Source organism: Urocampus carinirostris, chromosome 1 (genome assembly GCF_059441175.1).
Source record: "Urocampus carinirostris isolate Australia breed hairy pipefish chromosome 1, RoL_Ucar_1.0, whole genome shotgun sequence".
NCBI classification, from domain to species: Eukaryota; Metazoa; Chordata; class Actinopteri; order Syngnathiformes; family Syngnathidae; genus Urocampus; species Urocampus carinirostris.
The window spans coordinates 51,580,811-51,600,629 of record NC_142349.1 but is presented as its reverse complement, the minus strand read 5'-3'; the positions used below and the strand labels follow the sequence as shown (position 1 = coordinate 51,600,629).

The 19,819-nt window shown below is 37.6% G+C and overlaps 1 protein-coding gene across 1 annotated transcript; it reads left to right on the top strand.

Moving 5' to 3' along the window:
* Positions 1–687: 687 nt before the first annotated feature.
* Positions 688–17,281, top strand: LOC148375097 (homeobox protein Dlx4a-like). The gene is made up of 3 exons (XM_088356108.1): positions 688–1,188; positions 5,599–5,795; positions 17,039–17,281. The coding sequence occupies exons 1-3, from the start codon at positions 879–881 to the stop codon at positions 17,279–17,281; spliced, it is 750 nt and encodes a 249-aa protein (XP_088212234.1). The 5' UTR covers positions 688–878.
* Positions 17,282–19,819: the final 2,538 nt, after the last annotated feature.

Genomic DNA, 19,819 nt, shown 5'->3' with positions numbered 1-19,819 from the left:
CGCTTTTCAAGTCAAGACTTTCCAAAGCGCTTTACAGTGTGCTTCACATTTCCCAATTAGCGGCCGTTTTTCTTTTTCTATATTTCTGTCGCCCTCTTTCTTTTTCTCTTCCTGCTTTTCTTCTCGCTCTCTTCCTATTTCTCTTTATGTCTTTCTTTTCTCCAACTCTCTCTCCTCCCTTCCACCTCTCGTTCTCACTCTCTCTTGAATCCGCTAGTCTGGCCCATGTGAGGTTTTTTTTTTTACCAGGTGGCCCCGACAATTTGACAGAAATTGACTGTCCTGTTTTACATAGTCGTCTGTCTCATTGTGCAACGCTGTGTTTGTAAGGTATACTGTCGCTTAAACTGTGATTATTAATAAGGTATACATTGTAGTATTTTTTAAATCTCGTTTGTGATACAAACGAATGTATTATTCTTAAGTTAAAACAAACAAACACACTTCGATCTAATTTGTTGTTGTTTTTCAAGCTGTTGCGCCTTTTTTTGGGAGCCAATAAGCTTGCATCGTGCGAGGCGCAAAACTGGCGCTGCAGGCTGACTGGTTTTACTTTGACACAACAAACGCATACACAGAGGCGCGTGTGTCGTACAATGTATTCCTTGGAGATTTGGGAGTTATTGTTTGTTGTTGTGTTGGAGTTCTGGACCAAAAAATAGAAGGATTTCTAATGGCGTTTTAAAATAGTTGACGTTTTTGTTTTATTTTGTTTAATCTTGTAGAAAAAAAATAAATTGAGTTCGGTGCTGCTTGGACTCATGCGGTTATATCCCGGTGGTAGAAGACATGCGCAAACTTAAATAACTATACCATTGACTTACTATTTATCTTTTTCCCCCCATGATGATAAAACAATACCTGTTAGTTGCATCCAAATGATGACGATGAGTTCGATGGCGGCAGATCATTTGGTCCCCTCTGATACTTCCAAGTCGGCCTTTCTGGAATGCAGCTACCAGGGACCCCAGCAGCCTCCCCCGGGACTTTCGCATAATTCCTACCACACTCCGCTCCATAGTCTGCACGAGGGACCGTTCCATTCTTCGACGCCATCCTATGGTCGCCCTCTTGGGTATCCGACCTACCACAACCCGGTGAGCGCGCACCAGCCCGGGTCTTACCTCCCTTACTTGAATACGGGCCACGGCGGTGTCCTTGGGCACACCAGACTGCAAGAGGAGAAAGGTGCGTTTTTATCCTTCCTATAAATTATGTTCATTTAAAACCAAAGTTAAATGCTTCATTTTTTTGCCAGGGAGAAAAAAATAAACAAAATGCATACCTGTCAATTTATATACGTTTTCTCTGTATTGTATACGTATTTTTCGAATTGAATTTGCAACACTTAATTTACTGCAAGTGAGGAAAGAAATAGGAAAACTGCTTGGATAATTGTTTGTGTTGTTTATTTTGGTGAATAAAATAAATGTAATTACATCATTTGTGTAAACAACCGATGCGTTTGGGATGAGAGCCGAAAAGGATTAAAGCCGAAGTTGGCAAAATAAAATTGGTCTGTTGTAATTATTTCCCATAGTACAGAAAATTTAATATGGTATAGGCTACACAAATTGAAATGATCAAAAAACGTATAAAACGCAGGGTAAAGGACATTGACATGTATGAATTTATTCAATTCATCCACTTGATAATTGGCGTCAAGGTATCAAACTGTCTTTGTCGAACACTGTAAAAAATGTATGCACTCAATTGGTGTTTTTATGCTTTTCTTTCATTTTGGTATTTCCATTCTTGTTTGCTCATTGAAGAGTTATTTTTAATATGTCAAGTTGTAAACATTCGTCAAAAACCTGAGTTGTAAAAAACCCGAGTTGTAAAAAACCCGAGTTGTAAAAATCCATACCAGACCTCGGCCAATTGGCCCCCTTATTAATGATTGCAATGGCCCTTTTTAAGCGATTATAAACGCGGAAGCTATTTTCTCGTAGCAAACAGATTATGTAGAACAAAAATAAGGAGATTTGTGTGACCATACGCATTTTATTTACTAAATCAACGCTAGGTCAAGGATAACATTTGCTAGTATAACGTGACAATATTAACATTTTACGATGACGCTATCGTCTGCCACCAATGACCGAGACGATTCGGATTAGAGCTGAAATGGTCTGGAGGAGATCGTGCTAACAACAAACAAAAAATTGAGAGAAAAAATACTGTACAACAATTGTTATACTGTGTTCACAATAATCAAAAAACATATACAATAAAAATGGTATAAGTTGACAAGTATCATGTATACACCCAATTAGTTATCATAACTCATATATGTCAACCTCAGCCAATTGTTCGCCGAATAATAATTCCAATTCCTCTTATTAATGATAATAAACCTCGCAATCAAAACTTGGCTCCTATTTACTTACAGCAATACAGACTATGTAGAAAAACTCGACAATATTCTAAATTATCAAGTGACCAAGACAATCAGGATCAGAGGTTAAATGGGAATGATGAGTTTGGTCTAACATATTTTTCTTTCTTTTAACATTACGTGTCATGGAATGTCATACTAATTTTGGCAAGTTGTTGATATTGCAACTTAGGTTTGTTTGTTCATTAAAGTGTTATTCCTAATATGTTGACAATAGTCAATAATATGAGTTGTAAAAGCCAATAAGGGGCTACACACTGGAGTTTCTTGGGAATGGTTATTAGAAGAAATTCAAGTGATTTAATGTTATATTTCTTCAAAGCCCAATACTACCCATTCTTTTAATTAGATATGAAGAACAAATTTCGTCAATGTAACACTTTTTAAACTCAGGACTATAGGTAAGATCTTGGGCATAAAATGTCAATCATTAAGTTGGGCTGGGCCGGGCTTCCCTGTTGTTGTTTTTTTCTGCACAGCATGCACTTACTTTACTCAATAATTATTGATATGACTGCTTTTTACGTTTACTTGAGTAATACACTTTGGCGCTGCAGTTTGGCAACGAAATGCACACTTTGACGCCAGAGTTATATTATTCACATAACTTTATCATGAAGGACATCCTTACCAAAGTCTAACTCCAATATACTTAACCCAAAGAATTTGTCATCCTCTGTGTCACGGTAGAAAATGCGCCGCTTTGTCTTTCCACCTCAACGTTGCTTATTTCAGACGTCATTTCTACCTCTTGCCAATAGCTTACAAAATTTCCAACTTGCGGCATTAATATTCTAACAAAAAAAAAATCTGAAAATAATCAGCAACAGCAACAATAATTGTTTCTCCATTTACTTTTATGGTCCACTTTTCCATGATTAATTTCATTTGCTGAACTAAGTTGGCTGAGCTTAAGCCTGATTAAAATCTTTTGATTGGAGTCAAACGCAGTTGCCTGAGTGATGCAGGTACTTCTTGAGTTTTTAAGTTATCCAAATTATGTAAACGATTTCCTTTAGAATTTACAGGCTTCCGGAACCTGCAGACTCCAGGTGATGTGCAGTGTAAGGCGCTTAATGTTCATTCACCAACCAAACTGGATTATTTAACTCTTCATGATGTTTAATAATTTACTGTAAACAAAACTGAGGGATGTGATTGTTTTACAAATAATAATAAGTAATTTCATTACTGTAATCTAAAGTTATATTTTAATACATGTTTTATTCATTCATGAGCATTGCATTAATTCATGACAAATTAATAAAATTATTAAATGGTGCATGCATTTATTTAAATTATTTCATTGGCTATTTATTCAAATCAGGGTTCTCAAAATAATTTAATTTCGTGGGTGACTTTGGGTGAAACCAGGCCCTTCCACAGGAAAAACATGAAAACAACCATAGCACAGTAAACAGTAAACAAACGTTAAGAATTAATATCAAAGAAAAATCAATCAGTCATAAATGAATCCATAATTTGCATGTGCTGCACTTAGGGTCAGTGTACATTATGTAAATGCTAGTTGTTGCTATCTTGTATAGTGCAACTAAAAACCAGTGCTGAAAAGCACAGGGAAGAGTACAAACTACGGAGACTCAAAGTGACACAATCATTTTCTTGCTGAGTACCTGGGGCAGCAAGATGACGGACAAATTTTTTTCAGCTTGCTCGAGGTGAAACAATTGTTTTTGTCGAATTAATGCAAATGTCTAAACTTAGACTAAGATGCAGGGTTATAGCACCATGTCATTTTGATTATTTTCTAAATTAATATTGGTTTTTTTTTATTAATGTATTTTTTTCTACGAATAGGAGGGGCTAAATAATGCACACTGTCCCTTTAAACTTTCATCTTGAGGTGGGGGCCCTTATTATTTCATAGGACATAATTGGCCCCCAAGCTGTGAGTTTGAGTCCATGATTTAAATAAAGTAACAGTGTAGCATTTATGTGCACATATTTAAATATATATATGTAGCATTACTCTAATTTTGTCACTGTTGGATAAGTGTGAATGATTTTTTTTTTTTTGCTCTTCACTAGGCCAGCAACCATCTGGTGAGAGTGTAACCGAATACTCTAATTTTATTTACATTGTTATACCAAATGAAAATATTTTATTTAATATAATTCTCACCTTCTAAATGAAATGAAATGATCAGGGGCGGCAGTAGCTCAGGAGGTAGAGTGCTCGTCTTGGGATCAAGGGATCCCAGTTCAAATCCCTGCTTGTCCGTGTTACATGTCGAAGTGTCCTTGGGTAAGACACTGAACCCCTAATACCCCCAATGAGCAGGTTAGCGTCTTACATGGCTGCAATACAAGGCCGCTATTGGGAAATGTGAAGCACACTGTAAAGCGCTTTGGGAAGTCATTGACTTGAAAAGCGCTATAGAAATGCAGATCATTTCATTTCATCACACACCCACTGGTTTGATGAAAACAGCAACCTGCCTGGCTAGTGAAGTTGCCCCTTTAAAATGCTTGAAATGACAATGTTTTTTGCACCTTTTAAAGCATTGCAGCTAAATTCTCCAGCCAGGAGTTCAAACCTGAGAACTACAACTTTACCTCATGATATATGACTATGGTGCATTCGAGGCGACAAACTGTGTCTTTTTTTACTCATCCCAGTCGGAGAGCACCAGTCGAACTCGTCTTTTCTCACTGGTGAAGTCGTACCAGTTTATCTTCCCTCTTGTCTCCTTTTTACATCCCTAGTTTGAATGTAATATTGATTCTATATATTTTTACAGCTTAGGAAAACGTGAAAAGTTGTGTCATGTCTGTTGTACAGAAATCATATTATAACAAAATACGTTTCCCTCCTCCATCTTTTTCAATTTATAAACATTTTCTATTGAGCCCCGGGATCCACTCAGCAGTGGTAAAGAGCCGAATGCGGCTCCAGTGCCGCGGGTTGTTGAGCCCAGCATTAGGTGTTTCAAAAGTACGGCAGTATATGTGATGTATTTTCCGAGCTTTTCTCAGAGCTACATTTCTTTTCAGTCGCTACGTGTCATATCGAAGATCAGATAAGCAAACATATAGGTATGGGTATCAGAAACAATTTTTTTCTGCAATAGCTACCAAAACCAGCAATGATTTTACGTTCTTGAAGGAAAATGTGCAAATGCAAAACAAAGATATGTTGAAACATTGTGAGAATCATATGATCTTCCTTCCTCCAACAGAACACGAAAAGCCCACCACCATCTTAGAAAATGGCGAGCTCCGTCTCAACGGGAACGGGAAAAAGATCCGAAAGCCTCGGACAATTTACTCCAGTCTGCAGCTGCAGGCCCTTAACCAGCGTTTCCAGCAAACCCAGTACCTGGCTTTGCCTGAGAGGGCCGACCTGGCCGCAAAACTGGGATTGACGCAAACGCAGGTAGGACAAACCGAAAAAAAACTTTGAGCTTTTTCCAAAAGTTGACATGCAATATTCCAGTCACTTGAAATAATGACTCAATTTTTTATTCAAAGTTGTCTGGTTGGGTTATTATTTCAGGTTGGTGTTGGTCACGTTACTTTAAAAAGGTAATTAGTTGTAGTTAGTCACTAACTTAATGCAGCACGGCAGCACAGTGGTTAGCGCAGTTCTGAGGTGATGAGATCGAACCTTCCTGTGTGGAGTTTGCTTGTTCTCCCCGTGCTTGCGTGGGTTTCCAAATTGTCCCTAGGTGTGAATGGGCGAGTGAGTTGTCTGTCCCTGTGTGCCCTGCGATTGGCCAGCAACCAGTTCAGAGTGTCCACTTCCCACTGCCTGAAGATAGCTGGGATGGGCTCCAGCACCCCCGTCACCATTGTGAGGATGAGCAGTGCAGATAATGGATGAATGGATGGATAGTCACTTACTTCTTCCAAAAGATAATTGAGTTAGTAACTGAGATACTCTATAGTAAAAATAACCAGTTACCAGGGAAAGTAACTATTTCCGTCACTTTAAAAAGAAGTTCTTGTATGTCATGGAATTCGACATTTTCCAAGCATTGTTTGAGTCAGTTGAATAGAGAAGGGCGGTCAGGTGCACCTCACCATCAACATATTTATCCTGCACTTCATGTGCAACAAAAAGAAAATAATAAAGAATATAATACAATAAAAACGAGCAGTAAGCAATGTAAAGAGAGTTTAATAAAATAATTGTAACTCAAATTGATCGTAGTAAGGATGGGAATTCCAACTCTTTGAGATAACCGCTTTTTTTGGCTTGGCTCATGAAAAAGAGACGGCTCTTTGGGCACCTTAATGGCTTTTCAGGTTGTTTTTGTTATTGAATCCTTATACATCCATTTATTATGCATCATGATGAATGACTTAAAAATTGAGAAAATGAAGCGAAATTAACAATTAGACCTTAACACTGAAAAAACAAAGGAAACAAATGAAAATATGTATAAATCTACAAAAAAGATAAATTACAAAACCATTTTAACATTTTTTATACTCAACTATTTCAAAATCAACAGCACAGAATCCTTGAAATCCTTGAAATGTGTTTAGACCCAACATAAGAGACTACTTCCAAGAGCCGGCTGATAAAGACATGGACATCAGTCAGTTGCCGTCGCATTCTCTAATTCGCCTTATCTTTTGGCGTTTTAGTAAATGCTGTATTCGTAATTGCTATCTGACTATATGGTGGTCGCTATTTTGAATGGTGGCATGATCCCAAAAGTTATAAAGGAGAGCAGAAAAAAATAGTTTGATTCTCCCATTACTGAAAAAATAACTTGCATATTAAGGTTTGGGCCTCGAAGTATCATCCCACTGGCCATTATGGGCCCCCGGGCCTTGAGTTTGAATCAGTGATTTAAATAGTCAAGTCAAGTCATGTTTATTTGTATAGCCCTTAATAACAAGGAGCCTCAAAGTGCTGCACAGACCACAGATTATTGCAAACTACAGACTATTATTACACCATCCCCTGATCAAAAACCTACATAAGGGCAAGGAAAAACTCAAAAACAAAGACACTTTGTAGTATTTATGTGCTGTTACATTATTTTTAACGGAGTTATGCCCAACACTGGTTTAGGAGTTAACTTACTTTTTCCTAACTACAAAAGATTACCTACCTACCGTTGCCATTTTGCAATGAGATAAGCACACGTGCAACATTCTATGACATGACCAAATCCATATCAAAAAATATATTATTTGATCTCATAATCATACAAATAGATGTACAAATTTTATTATTGGTTAAATATGCAGCAACCCTCATCAGTTGCCTCACATAATACAGAGACATCTAGTGGTCAAATACTATACAATGTATTCTTTTAAGTATATAAAAGTGTGTCTGACAAATTGTAAAAGCATTTGGTTTGAATACAAACTTGACATGTTTTATGCGAGCTCGACTGTTGGCCACACATCAATCCAATCACCTCCAAACACACTCCTGCATGGTCATTTTTATATCACTGGATATATCTGTAAAAGTGCTCGTTTTAAATTTTGCATTTGTAAAAATACCTAGCGATTGCAGGTGTTTTCTTTCATCTAGCTATATACAGTGGTGGACAGCCAATACAATTTTTTGTTATGTAGTATTTAGATTCCCTCAATTCAAATACTAAGACAGGGTTAGTACACCTTTATCATGGCCAAATTCAAGCACTTACGGTACATGGACTTCCAAGCCAATTTTCCAATTTTTCCATTACCATTCAAAGAATAAATCTGGTGTGAATCACGTATTTTGCAGAGTCACAAATATATCTGCGATTCACATATGCAATTTTCTGCGTGTGCATTCATCAAGACATGATTTTTAGATTTTGAGTAATCTACAAATATATATATTTTAGGAGCAAAACTCGCCCTACATAGGTGTTGAGTAAAAATGACAGTAATATGTAGCTTACATTTTCAGTTGCAGTCTGTTTTTTCATTACGATTTACCACTGGGAAATGATACTTCAATTTTTTGCATGGCCCTTAATAAATACCCATAATTGATACGCATTCCATCCAATGAAACACATTTCATAGTTCCTCGTTTATGTAAAGTGGGCGATACCCATAGGGCGAAATAACGCTATGTAGGACAATGCTATACAAACTAATGCCAGCTGTAATCGCGAAGGAAAAATAAGTGCAATGGCAAAGCGAAGCCACCAGAGAGCAATGCCAGCGTAATTTTTAAGCAGACAATCTGAGAAACAATTCATAGCATTTACAAGCATTTCACCCAATATTCAAGCACTTTTCAATCCTTGAAAACACAACATTGAAGCGCTTGAGTTTCAATGTTGTGTTTTCAAGATTTCAAGCACCCGTACAAACCCTGTTAAAAGTCAATTTGTGACAGTTGTTTATTCAGTATTGATGATAATGATTACACACAGTTTTTAATGTTTGCTTGTGTGCGCGTATGTGTGTTCAGTCATGCATTTCATGATAATCCTAAATCACACACAAGTTTACACAGGGAGATTGAGATGAGTCTTTTGTTTGCTTTCCTCTTTTGTTAAGGCCAAGTAGACACATGTGCTTGCAAGCAAGTCACTTTGGCTGGATCACTAAAAGTAGAATTTCCAAAGCTTATGCCAACCTCTATTTGAGGTTTTTCATTTATTGTTTTGGAAATTAAAAAGTACGCTTTAATGCACTGGCTCTCAACTGCTCTACCTTCAGGACCCACCATCCCACCCTTATGACAAGGTGCAACCCAAATCAAGAAAACGAAATTCTCAACTGTATCCAATTAAGTGATTGTGTAGTTTAAACTAGAGAAAACAAAATGACCAGCAAAACCAAGTACCAAGTACTGCTTTAAAATAGCCACATACTAGAAGAGAGTCAAAAGCGTGTATCTAAACATCGATACTTATTTAATTAGGAAAATAATAAAAATGTATATAATGGTAAAAATCTAAAAATAGTTACATTTTGAAACTATTTACTGTACCTTCCAGCAGCACTTATATGGCAGACACTTGTACACCATTTTTGTTTTTCGCAATCGTTTCCTTCTTCGACTCAATTGTTGTCACTGTTTTCCACTCTTCCTTTACCTTATAACCACCTTTCTTGGGACCCATTATTATGGGCAGATAAATGAAATCAAACTCATTTAGAACAGTGCTGGTTGACTATACAGGAAGAGCTTGAACAGGGCATTATCGTCATCTACTTTTAAGGGGGGGTCAATGACCCTTTTTTTTTTTTTAATTTATCAAGGAAAAGGCCCGCGACTCAAAAAAAAAACGGGCTGGCGACCCACATTTGGGTCCCAACCCATTGGTTGAGAAACACTGTTCTAGATACTCTTGTGTGATATAAATATGAACACCTTTTATGAGCAAACATTAGATATACAGTGATCCTTAGCATCACGGTTTCTCCACTTCACACATTTTCATCATGCATTCTGATTCACTAAACAGTCTCCCTGCTTATTAACGGTAGTTATTTGTAAACAGAATAAATGGGGGGGAAAAAACAGTAGATTCTGTACTTTTATTTGTCAAATAAATGTTTGAGGCTCTAAATGAATAAATTATTTTTGGAACGTATTTATGATCTAAGGATTACAGTGTTTCTAAATCTCTCCCTCTCTCTCAGACATTTATTATTCCAGTTCTAAGACAAGACAGGTTTTGTTGAAACACCTGAACTATTACCTGCTGAATGCATAGAAAGAGGCTTACCGGTAACTAAAAATGTAACACCGACCTCTAGAGTAAGATCTGAAATAGAAATTTCACCTCCTGAAGACCCTAATAAGTCAACATCCACTAACTTGAGCTTGAAAGCTGACACAATTCAAGTTTCTGAGGATAATTCTAACTCTCTCTATGACATAACTACAACCAAATGTCAGGATATTATATTATAAAGATAAAAAATATCAATTTTAGTTTAATCCCTCTATTTTTACAGGTTATTACTATATGCAGGTCTGTTTTCTAGCATTCCCAATTTATAGGAAATAATTGACCTCACACAAACACAAACGCACACACACATCCTTGCATACAGGCATTACTCAAACCATACCCAAGCACACATTGCAGCAACTTAAGTACTCAGTTCCCCAACGTTGGGGTCAGGGAGAATCTGACAATTTGATTTTGTTAGTGAAAAGTGAAACCCATAATTACAAGAGGAATCCTTTTAATGTGGCTGCCTGTCGATTGACTTCCAGGCCGATAAGCAAAATGAAACTTTACTTTACTGCCTGTTCACAAAAACAATTCAACAGGGACGACAGTACGCTGACACCAGCGACAAATCACAGACTATTGAAACGATTAGTCGACCAATTGGATTATTATTATTATTTTCTTTAATTTAGCATGAAACTGATTTAATTATGTGGCATATGATAGTGAACACAAGAGAAATGAGTGCAATGAAAAATGTGTCTTTTATTGAACATACTGCAATTACGTAAGGAAAATCCAAAACCAAATAGGCACTGTGCTCGGTCAGAAGGAACATAAGTCCATAAATGAACCCTTGTCTATTTTTTAAGGACAGGCATAGAAAAAATAAAGTAAAATCAACTATTGTATCACTTTAAACCAAGAAGAGGCACATTAACAGCAGTAGGACAGTAAATAAAAAAATATAAAAAATAATTTGTGAAGTACAGTCAGTGGTCAACAGCAAACGCTTCTCAACAGTTTGAAAATCAAATGGTTTTAACACCTCACATTTGTTGTTTTTAACATTTTAAAAAATTGACATTCCTTCTTCAGAATGCTTGCAGTTCATTTCAAATATGTTTGTTAGCCGCAATCCGGCATTACACTCAATCTCTCTTTTATAGCGAAATATATGCGTATTTAATGTATATCGTATGTCATCAAACCTGTATTGGCTTGGACTTTACTTGAATTTTACTGAGGCGAGTCAGACTCTGTTTCGTTCAAATGTCAGACGTGCAAATCAAATTTTCAAGCGTCACCAATCTACTGCCACAATACGCAACTTTGCAAGTAATACATTTATTTTCTTTATCCAGGCTCAAATGCTCCCAAACTTTAAAAGTTTTGGTACACGTGGTTCATGCTGTCGGCGCCATTTCAGTGTTTATGTTTGCTACAGAAAAAAACTATTTTGGCGATTGTACATGTGCGACTCTCAACAAATTATGTTCATGTAGGGATGCCTCTTCTGGAAATTTATTGTCTACTGTTTCTATTATTGATTTGTGACGACAACATCGATTAATTTTTGCAGCCCTAGACTGCAGTGTATGCACTCTGATTCATTTTAATGTTCTGATTTGTTGCTAACAAAATCTTGAAAAAAAAATTACGATAATGAATGACAAAAGAGAAAGCAGGCGCACTGTGTGCTGTGTACGTAATTTAGTTTTTTATGTTTACAATGGCTGTTCAATAGCACACTTTTTCTCAGACATTGATACAGATACATGACTTCACTTGACTACTCAAAATTCCCCTCTCTTGCAAAATTTTTTTTAGATATTTTTAAAGAAATACCTTTAAATCCCAACATAAAAGTATTCTAAACATTTAATTTTGTTCATGACAACGTCAGTACAGTCAAATAGTTGACATTTCACAACGCAACATTTGGAATTTAAAACTGCGGACTACAATTACAGTAATCCCTTGCTATTTCACACCTCTGTTATCACGTGTTTAGTGCTTTGCGAAATTTTTAATTTTGATTGAATTGTCTTTAGTGTCATTGATATCGACGTATCATGCATTGTGTTCTGCAGCGTACAGCAGACAGCAAATGCTATCACAATGGCAGGTTGTATGTGTGTGTCTTGGGTGGGCGTGACTGCCAGTGTGCACGACGGTGATAGGCTGTGTATGCTGTCAATCTAAAAGCAGGGCAGGCGCAGAAGTGAATGTGGCCACCACAACAAACTGCGTAGTACAGCGCCAGCAAGCCTTAAGCGACGCAAACGAAAATAAATCGATCAATTAAATCGGACTTTGAGGAAAGTCAGAAGAGCCTATTGGAATGGGGATCACACGCCAGTGCTCCGTGGATTAATATCGGGTCCGGGAAGCGCCAGTAGCAGCGTTGGGAGAGAAGGCAATAGCAAAGCAGTGGGTCCGGCCTACTGCTACAGCGAGGCTTTGTAACTCTCTTGAGCCTGTATCTCACCAACATCAGATCCATTACCTATGAAACAGATAACCTACATTTGGGACGATTGTATTCTAATCATCGCAGGGACCTTTCTCAATTCAAGGTAGCCAGCCGCTCTCTAAATCACTTTCATTCTCTGAAAGGAGAACCCCTTCAATTTTGTTGGATTTTTGCATAATGACAATAAAGACCATTCATTGAACTGCCGTTTTGGGTTCTTTGTTTTTCTGAGCAGATATAGAGTTTTCATTTTGTTACAGCTATATACTCTCAGTTGGTAACAACGTAAACCCCAGGTGAGTTTGACCCTCGGGGGCTTTTATGAAAGGGAGTCGCTATTGCATGGATTTTCACATATCGTGGGGGATTCTCCTCCCAGTAACCGTGATAACGTAATGTATAGTAAAAAAATACTAACGTTTTATTTTCACTTGTCCTCATCCGCTTTGATTTGCAAGAAGTGATAGCCTCGGCGTTCCTGGTCACCACCCGTTTCCTTTGAAGGCAGTTTAAACCTGTTTGTCTTAACTATGTTTGCTAACTCTATAATTATTGATGATTCACTTGTGCTGGTGAACCGGATAACCGGTCTGAGAGGGAAGTTATTGCGTTAGTGCGTTATTTGTGCAATTTGCAAGCGGGCAATTAAAGTATCACAAACAAATTTAAAGAAAATAATTTTACCACAATCAAATAATTACATTAGATTAAGAGCAATAATATTATATTTCCCTTTTGAAATTTGTCAATAATTTCTCACCAAAAGATATGATGATGAGAATGATCATGTTTAAATAGGCTCAGTTAACCATGAAAACAAATGTAATCAAAAAAGGGCACAGTTTGATTAGATCAATAATAAACAGTTCGAATCCCAGCTTGTCCGTGTTACATGTCGAAGTGTCCTTGGGTAAGACACTGAACCCCCAATACCCCCAATAAGCAGGTTAGCGCCTTACATGGCTGCACAGATCACGGCCGCTATTGGGAAATGTGAAGCACAATGTAAAGCGCTTTGGAAAGTCATTGACTTGAAAAGCGCAATATAAATGCAGATCATTTCAAAATATGTCTTTAGAGCACAGGTGTCAAACGGGCGGCCCGCGGGCCAGATCAGGCCCGCTAAGGGATTGAATCCGGCCCGCGAGACAACACTCAGAGAAGCAAGAGAGAAAAACAAGCTGCAGGTTGAAATATGTCAGCTTGATGTTGCCAAAGCCAGGTGCCTCCAACAAAGACACTGTACTTGTGTTTATTTTTCTCTCTCTGTCTCTCTCCTTCTCTTTTTCACCCCTTTTCTCCCACTCTCTGTCTCTTTCACTCTCTGTGACTCTCTTTTTCTCTTCCTTTTTTCTCTTTTATCTTTCTCTCTTTCTACCCTTCGCGCTTTCTTTTCTCTTTTCTCTCCTTCTGTCTTTCTATTTCTCTTTGGATTTCTTTCTTCCTCTCCCTTTCTTTTTCCCCTCTCTCAAGACTTTTTTTATCTCTTTTGTTTCTCACACTCTCCCTCCCTCTCTTTTTCTTTCTTTGTCCCGCCCTCTCTCTTCTATTCCCTCCCTCTTTCTCTTTTTTTATCTCTTTTTTTCTTTCTCTTTAATCTACTAGTCCGGCCCCCGACAGAATGTTTGTTCTATCGTGTGGCCCCCGAGTTAAAATGAGTTTGACACCCCTGCTTTAGAGTATTGAGGAATGTGTCATATACATATGTGAGGACTGACCAGGTTATTGATTCATTTCATCAATTAAAAAAACAGATACTATCAAAATATTATTTCGGTAAATCTAAAATCAAAATAATCAAAACATTTTGTTGCTGCTAAATGTTTTTTGTTGCTGTTAGATGTTATGCTAAATGTTATTGCACTACTTTTTATTGTGCTACTATTATAATGCCCTTTTCTTTCATTGTACTACTATTATACCTTAAGCCAGTCCCTTCGCATTACTTTATTTTGCCAATCTTATTTTTCTCTTTCAAGTCTTTAATGCATATATACCCTGGATTGCCATGTCTAATCCACTTGAGTACAGTGTTTCGCAAGATTGATATTAATGACAACAAAGACAATTATATTAAATTTAATAAAACACTTTCTTCGTATCCTGTCCATCGTTGACATCAGGCGTCTCAAACTTGCAGCCAGTGGCCAGTTGTGACATGCGGGATGATAGTTTGGGACCCCGCAGCATTATCAAAGTTTAAAGGTACCGCTTGTAATGATCAATGATGCAGTCAGTTGCTGATTGAGTCTCGTTGCTAAGTTAATAACATAATAACCCTTCTTCAAAGCACAAAGCTCCCGCATCTGTCGCCTCTCGCCTCCTTCGCGTCACATCTTTTCTTAAAGGTACCCTGCAGGAACATAAACAACAACAACAACAAAAGTAACATATGTTACAGTATTATTAATCGCCTTCTAGTGCTAAAAAAATCTGTAAAAGAAATATTAATTTAACCAAACAAGCAAAAATGCATGAACTTTGATATTAACATGCATGTTTTTAAAATACTTCTAGGTCGAGCAATTTGCATTTATCTTACATAACACCTTAGCCCCAACTAGGGGAAGCTAACATATTCGTACCGCTACAAGCACCGGAAAGCGAAAGGCTGGCCATGAAATGAGAAAAAAGTCGTGCATATTGGTCACTTTAAATCTCTGAAGTGTGTATTTTTCCTTCTAGTCTATTTCGATTGCAGTACACAATACAGCGACATGTCGTCGTCAAATATTACACACTGGACCTTTAATGTAAGTGCAGCCCCTGCAAATGATAGGTCATTTATCAGTTATATCAGTTATTTATTGTTTTGAGTTTTGGATCTTAGTGTGTAGCATGAAGAAATGTGTTTGAAAACAGTGACAGGTTTCTTACAGTGGTTTTCTTGTGGAAAATCGAATACATCCCAAAATCACCCTGACCGTTGCTCTGGCGGCCCTCTAGTAAATTGAGTTTCTGGAAAAAAATCACAATGACCTATTACTGGCGAGCAATTTTATGAACTGGTCTGCAGGCTGCCTTGTGGTAGTGGAGTGTGGATCAATTGAAATATCAATATTATTGATACTAAGCAAGTACTCTGAGCGGATTGATACTATTGTCCTGGATCGATAGCTCACTCCTTCAGCAGTTTCCTTAAAGCGCTTTTTCTATACGCTATGGAGATAGAAAAAACCTCTCCCTCATCAATCGCTCTTGGCCCCGCGTTGGGCGCCAATTATTTTGTCGTTGGGCGTTGCCCCAAAATATACGCAGAGAGGAGATGTGGCAAAACGGAACGCTCTTTATTGCATTCAGAACACGTTCAAAGTTCCAGACGTTAAACATTGGCCTTTATAGTGACCTCAAATCAAGTCGTGATATCTCACGGTCGCCAGCCCCGGCTCCCTCAGCATATCAGCATACCTGTCAACCTCCACGGCTCCATGCGCGTACAAACTGTCGTATTTTCCCGTACAAAATACAAAATAATCGTACACCATTTTTTTTTCTATCGGAATGATGCATGATGGGAAATCCCCAGGCGGCAGACGCATGCGATTGACAAATTTGCGTTTTTCCGTACAGATTTCCTTGTACGTCGTACTCGTCTTAAAATGCATAAAAACCGTACTTTGTACGGCAAAACCGTACAGGTTGACAGGTATGTATCAGCTTGTGACCTCCTGCAACAACATCAACCCACGAGCATGCCCAGATGCCTACATACTTATCATTAGTTATTATCCACATTTCAAAACACTCTCTAGTTTATGCCTGTTTGTGTGACTGACAGTCACACTTTTAGCCCTTCTTCCTACCTGGCCTGCTGCTGCATCTTGCCTTCCAGGCAGAATAGAGGGCCAAATCTACACAGAAACCCCCATCAGACGCTAAATATGACAGCAGCAAATGCCAAGCGCAGCACGGTGTGGAATCTGATTTTAAACACCAAAAAATAACAATATAGTAAAGGGCTTGTTTGTTAAATTGTTGTTTTTTGTTTTTTATACTGTAAAAGGTTTTTACATTGCATTGTTTACTCGACTTGCACTTTCTGACTTAATTTCCAAAATACTCTCCAATGGAAGGTACATTGGACATGTTGCATTGCTGTATTTGTATTTTTGTTATATTGCTGCTTTTTTATTTGACTCTAATTGCTTTTTCTGAAACAATTGTAATATCAATATTTCTTGTTCAATTCTTATATTGTTAAAGTTTGAATTGTAATTTTTTCAATATAAAATGAAACGTTTTTAGTGCCTAAAATCTTTGTTATGTGTGTATCATAAATATGAGGTGAGTTAAGGGGGAGGGTTCGATTATTCAATGATCATGACATTTCCAAGCAAAAAGTGTCGGTATCTGATCAGTTTCGATCTATACTACCAAGTATTCACTTGGTTTTGATCGTTACTAAAATTCCCAGTCCCGCCCACCTCTTCCAAGCGGGCCCCACATCAATGACTCCTTGTTTATACCTCTGCAACCTACAATCCTTGTTGCGCAGCTCCCTATTCATCTGTATTTTTCTCTCTTTTTTTGGTCATTCAGGTCAAAATATGGTTCCAAAACAAACGATCCAAGTACAAAAAAATAATGAAGAGCGGGCCCTGCAGACCAGAAGGAGAGCCAAGGTCCACCCCGCTCCAGTCTTCCACTCCTCCTGGCAGCGTTTGGGACATGAGTATGAACCCAAAAGGAACGCCAATGCATTCTGGTGGATACATGAACAATTTTGGCCACTGGTACACAGGACACCCACAAGATGCCATGCCTAGGACTCAAATGATGTGACAAAATTAGGACTGGTGCTCTTTTTTTCTCTTGAGAAGAAGTGGCCCATATCCATCTTTGTTTACAGTGTAAGACACTGGAGAGAAAGTTAAGCAATGCAAGGCAAATATGACGCAAGGGGTTTAAAGGGTGAGGCATTTCTGGCTCCTTTTCATCTCGGAGCTCTCATTACACAAAAATGAAAAGCAGACAGGAATTTTTGGGTGAAATATGTTGCTTTGTGACAGTAAAAGACAAAAAAATGCTGTGGCCACAAATCATATTTTTGCTTTGCACCTAGCATGGGCACTAAATTATAGGCTTATCCGGAGCTTATAGGTTGTAAACATTGTTGGCCAGTGTTGGGTGTATTACTGAAAAACAGTGAATACTAGTTACTAGTTACTTAATTTCAAAGTAATCCATTTACCCTGCAGACTTCACGCTTCACAAATACCTTAACTGCCTGGGTCGTCGGGGCACCACTTTCTGTGGTGTGTCTTGGGCAAGTACATGCTGGAGGCACCCTGCATAAAAGCTGGCCCCTTAAAAGTGCTTTTGGATAGCCACACAATAAAATAAATAGAAGAAAATGTGTACACCAACCTTTAGAAGCATTAAAGCCTTTTCATATTTCTCTCTTGCTCAATCTTGCAAACAAATCCTTAGCCAACACACTCCGCATCCATTTTGTCTTAGTGCTTCAAAACAATCGAGTACTCTTCCAATTCTCGGTACTGTCTATGTTCATATCCCCTGTTGGCATGTTTGGCCTCGGTTGCAATTTATAATGATGTTTTCATTATCTATCATTCGACATTTTGATCTAAACCAAACTTTTTTGCTGCTTCCAGGTTGCTTGTTTCTTAAGCCGCCTTATCACTTGAAGTTAGCAGTATGGGACGGACATTCTTTTTTTTGTTAAGGCATGGTGTATTGTGAAAATTATTTTACGAATAAGACCAAAATTTAACATTTTACTGTAAATTATTTGCTCACATTTGCACCATTGGTTACCTGTTAGCTTGTTTTTCCTGTATAAGCCATGCCTCCTTTCTCATGCATTGCCCATTATTCACGTCTGGTGACACATCTAAGCTGACCCTCTGATTTCAGTTTTTCATTTTATAATTCTAAATTCAGCTTTGATGCAAGTATATACGTAGAGAGAATATCTCTATGGGGGAAAACTCAGCGTCCTCATACACTATGCTTGAAACTGCGCCGCTATAGCTGTATTTAGTTGTGAGTCAATAAAAACACACCCATCGCAAAGAGTACATGGCTGGTAGACTGAGGGTTGTGTGTGACATTGAGAGTTAAACTGGAGTATTTAATATTTAGGGGACACTGTAATTTATGATCTCCTTACAATAAGTAGTTAAATTAACACTGTAATGCACAATGTAGTAACAACAGTAAAATTACAAATTTGATTAATTCATACAATGCCACAAACCTAAAAAAAAAAGACGTTTGCATGTCATCCATCTTTATTAATAAGTATGTGAAAAGACGTTTTTTGTTTCAAGTAGAACCAATTGCCCTGCTCACATTGTCTTGTAGTTATTGATCGCTTCAATTAATCAATATTTACTAATGTGCTTATCCTGCCTTTTTGGAGCACCACAACAGTTTTTAGTTTTATCAGACGAAGGGATGAAATCATCCTAATTTGTCATTAGTTTGAATATGGGAACACATCAATATAGGTGATTTCTTGTATTATTTTAGCTGTTCTTGTTATTTTGAGTGACACACACTCACATTATTAGTTAATCAAGTTGGAATAATGCAGACGTTTAATGTTAATCTGATTAAGGTGATTTATGAAGCATCTTACTGAAACTAACTAAGGCTAATTAGATAAAGAGAAAGAAAGCGGGATAAATATGGGTCTAAGTTAAGACCTTTAAGAAAGAAAAACCACACAGCTGTCTTCATATACCGGCTTGCAAAGTTGTTGGCTCTGAGAGGGAAAACCTGGTTTGGGTCAGTCATCTGGCTTATTTATTTAGTTATTTATAATGTTAAAATAGTTTACATTTTAGTGGCTTTGTCAGAGGATGATATGCAAATATGTTTTGAGTCCGTGGCACTGAATGAGTTATTAACACGTTACAGGACCCGTTGCCGAGAAAAGTAATTGCATTTCAGGAAGGTGTTCCTTTGTAACACATTAGTCCCAACAACACTGTTAATAGTAGCCTTATAAGGATCTTATAGGTTGTAAAAATTGTTGACAACATCGCTGCATGTTTTCTGTTAACTATTATGAGCTGGAGTGGAACAAACACCTTTTCCTGAGTGCAGTTCTAACCCTAGACTTGTGACCAAAAACAAACAATATTGTAAAATTATGATACCACTAAAATTTACTGTGCACTGAATTAACCTCTCAAGCATATTTTGAAGTAATCATCAAGTTTATGTGTGCGACACATTCATCCAGCAAAGGCAAAGTAAATCTCAGCAGGACTCGACTCGCCAAAGTTGCTGCAAGGTAGGTTTGTGCCGGATGTCTGTGCATGCGTCGTTTACAGACACGCAATGCAATGA

Coding starts and splice junctions, on each gene's coding strand:
- LOC148375097 (XM_088356108.1), top strand. CDS start 879: ATGATGACGATGAGTTCGATGGCGGCAGATCATTTGGTCCCCTCTGAT. Junction 1,189..5,598: donor CAGACTGCAAGAGGAGAAAG/GTGCGTTTTTAT, acceptor TTCCTCCAACAG/AACACGAAAAGCCCACCACC. Junction 5,796..17,038: donor TGGGATTGACGCAAACGCAG/GTAGGACAAACC, acceptor TTGGTCATTCAG/GTCAAAATATGGTTCCAAAA.